A 3,700-nucleotide genomic window follows, 5' to 3' on the forward strand; every position below is an offset into this window, starting at 1 on the left:
CTGTTTACTGCAGCATAGATCCATCCGATTGGGTGATCTGATGTAGCGTCTCTTGATTGGACGGGAGATTGTGTTGCGTTTACTTTTGATTTAGAAGAAACGCTGAAATAGTTTTCACTATAACAATTACGTATGTAACATCATAAGTAATACCATGTCTCGACACGACATCATGGTAATACCACGGTTTTCTTTCATTTAAATACATAATACGTGTTTATGGTAATAATTAATTCATAATAATTGAGTAATTAATTCAGTATCATGGTATAAATCAAAGTAGCATTAAATCAATGCCCCATATACTCCACACACTCTTAAAAAGAAAGGTTTCCAAGTCCAATGCTATTTTGAAAATATAATGGTGTCGTTCTTATTTGTATTCTTAATTATAATAATAATAATAATAATAATAATCTTCATCAATAAATAGTTAGGCCTATAATAGTTCCGATTCGGGTTTATCTGAACGATTCCAGTTCCTTTCCATAAATGGTTCATACTCTATAGTAAAAGTACAAGTGTTCATTTTACGCTTTGAGGAAAAGTACAAAAGTAGTTACTTTTGTCTATTTGATATATAAAAAAAAATACACATTTTAAGAGTCGGGGCTTGTCTCAGTCTTACAAAAACGGTAGAGCTAAATCTGACATTATGAATTACTGTGAGTTAGCACAGTCGAAATATTGAATATTGAAATATTGCTTTGACCGTACCATTGAATCAGTGAGTTGTTAATCGCTGTAATTGGATCATTCGAATTCACATTCACGAATGCATCATTCGCTTTGTGAACCAGTTCAACTGAATCGGCTCAGAAGAATTCTGATATTGCTATCTGGTCTTGATGTCCGATGCGAAATGGCTCAGTGGGCGAGGAGTAGGTACAGGAGATCGATGATGGACAAATTATAATTTTTAAGATACACTGGTCGTGCTAAATCATTCTGATTCACTAAAAATAACTCTTTGGCTCATTCGTTTGGTACTACAGTAGCTACATGCCAGCCCGTAGATTCAGAAGCAGCATCCCGTTGGGTAGAATAAATTGTTGCTCATCCAGGTTCTGCCTAAAGCTGTAAAATCGCATTGATTTCTACAGACATTCTACAGTTCCACAACACTCCAGATACTGCTGTCATCCTCGTGCCATAGCCTTCATCCCAGAACACCCCTCAACTAATCTCTCTGTAATGACAGATCTAATGATACATGGGATGGCATATAAATGTCCACATATTCTGATGAATATGAGTTATTATGCTAATTTGTCATTCATTTTGTCAAGTGTAATTCTATCATCAAGCTGGCTTGAGCCTGGTTTTGAAACGTTTTTAACTTCATGGTCCAGTTGTTATCCATAGGCCTAATCCAGATTATTCAAGCACATCTTGAACTCAATTTTGTTTTTCTAAATATGTCAGAATTGTTCTTTTGTGAATGTTTTCATGACAAATATGCTGACAAAATCTCATTAATGTACAGTAAATTACACAATAATGACACACTTCACCTTTAGACACCTTGCACACATGTTCCTGAATCAGTTTTTTCAGTAAAATATGTAAATGAACAAATTTTGCAAGTCATCTTTATTACTATATCCATCAGTAGTACATTGTGAAAGCCAACGCAATGTTTGACATTAATAATGGCACCTGCAGCGTATTGTACTTCAGTCTTTCAGAAACGCCATCAAGTGGTCAGTAATTTTTGTCCATCTTCACTGTGTCCATTTTTCCCGCTGTCCCGTTTTCCATGAACGCCATTCTGTCGCTCTGTCCTATCTTTACCAGCAGCAGAAAGCATTTTCTTTTTAAAACTGAAATCTGTGCCACGACTGCTGTCACAGTCATTCTGGAAAAAATACAAAAATAAAAAATAAAATAAAAATATAGACAGAATGGTTTAGAGCGACAGTTTTTTTTAACAAGGAGCAAACTATACCTTTGTTGGTCATAGGTGTAATGTTTGAAGAAAGACTGCTCAAGCAAACCAACAGGCAACTGTACGAAATGCTTTATTTCAGCATATTCAAACAGCACAGCAGTTTATTTACTGAGCACAAATTGAATATGCAGCACAAACCACCTTTAATATGATTAAGCTAGTGTGAATCTGTTTCAATTCAATATAATATGATTCTCTTTCTAGGTGAACGACTCTATGCTGTATAGCAGTGTGCCAGTGCCATCGATCTCCAAATGTTCCTCTCTGCATTTGAGAGGACTGAAACGGCACTTCATGAAAAATCTATATTAATGTTCTGCCTGTATATTAAGATGTTATTGCGAGCAGTTCTGCAACCTACCTTTCTGTCCCTTTTTGGATTTAGCATTAAATAGCTGCACCCTTAGGTTTATTTAAATACACTAAAAGTCAAAGGTTTGGAATAATTAAGATGTTTTAATATTTTTGAAAAAAAGTATTTTATGCTCATCAAGGCTGCATTTATTTGATCAGAAATACAGTTTAAAAGAACTGTTTTCTGTTTTAATATATTTTAAAATGTAATTTATTCCTGTGATTGCAAAGCTGAGTTTACTCCAGTCTTGAGTGTAACATGATCCATCAGAAATCATTCTAATATGCTTATTTGGGCTCAATTAATATGAATTATTATTGGGTCTCTAATGTTAATAGTGGTTTTTATAATTATCAATGTTGAAAACAGATTTTGATGCTTAACATTTTTTTTGTGGAAACCGTGATGCATTTTTTCAGGATTCTTTGATAAATAGAAAGTTCAAAAGAACAGCATTTCTTTGAAAGGGAAATAATTTGTAACATTATAAATGTCTTTACTGTCACTTTTGATCAAATGTAACGTGTCCTGAATAAAGGTATTAATGTATAATTGTTTAAATCTTACTGAGCCCAAACTTTTAAATGGTATCATGAATTCCAGAAAAAAATATTAGGTATCATAAACTGTTTTCAAAATGTTTCTTGAGAATCAAATCAGCATATTAGAATGATTTCTGAAAGATCATGTGACACTGAAGACTGGAGTAATGATGCTGAAAATTCAGCTTTGCCATCACATGAATAAATTTCTTTAAAATGTATTAAAATAGAAAACAGTTGTTTTAAATTGCAATAATATTTCACAATATTACTGTTTTGATTGTATTTTTGATCAAATGCAGTCTTCATAAGAATACTTCTTTAAGTATGAGATGTAAGAGACTTTAAAGAAATATACAGTATATTATTCCAAACTTTTGTACTTTTAGTAGTGTACTTATTTATGTGTATTAACTATTCACCATATACATGGCTAAGCCTTATATCTGGATGAACTATTCTACTAAAGGTGCAACTCAAGTGGATTGACCAAATTTAGACATGACTGGATAGGGCTGCACAATTAATCGAAGGCGATTGTCATGCGCATTTTGTTAGTAAAGCCGGTTCTGTAATCAGCAGTAAATCATCATCACGTGCTTTCAGATGGAGCAGCATTTACTACACAGAGCCGTACGCGATTTCGATTCCATTTCGATTTATCGTGCAGCCCTACTGGGTAATTTCTACGATATAGTTTAAGTTATGTTATCTCACCCCATCTGAATGCTCTGGGAGGGTCTGATAGGGTTGTGATGACTCAGTCTTGCAGGGTCTGCAGTCTTCCAGTAAACCCACTGAAGAATCAAAGTCCTCATCAGTACTGGAGCCCTTGAAGAAAGCGGAAAGAGT

General features: G+C 34.1%; 1 protein-coding gene across 2 annotated transcripts in view; it reads right to left on the bottom strand.

The window, feature by feature from the left end:
* Positions 1 to 1,591: 1,591 nt before the first annotated feature.
* Positions 1,592 to 3,700, bottom strand: part of LOC107678260 (sterile alpha motif domain-containing protein 14-like) — a 20,657-nt gene continuing 18,548 nt past the window's right edge. For both annotated transcript variants that reach the window (XM_016473471.1, XM_016473480.1), the window contains 2 exons: positions 3,566 to 3,679; positions 1,592 to 1,858 (listed from right to left, as the gene is read on the bottom strand). In XM_016473471.1, the coding sequence (XP_016328957.1) occupies positions 1,697 to 1,858; positions 3,566 to 3,679 (276 nt within the window). In that variant the 3' untranslated portion in view covers positions 1,592 to 1,696. The remainder of the gene's footprint in view (positions 1,859 to 3,565; positions 3,680 to 3,700) is intronic.

The sequence above is a fragment of the Sinocyclocheilus anshuiensis genome, unplaced genomic scaffold (genome assembly GCF_001515605.1).
Source record: "Sinocyclocheilus anshuiensis isolate Anshui unplaced genomic scaffold, SAMN03320099.WGS_v1.1 scaffold1034, whole genome shotgun sequence".
Taxonomy (NCBI): domain Eukaryota; kingdom Metazoa; phylum Chordata; class Actinopteri; order Cypriniformes; family Cyprinidae; genus Sinocyclocheilus; species Sinocyclocheilus anshuiensis.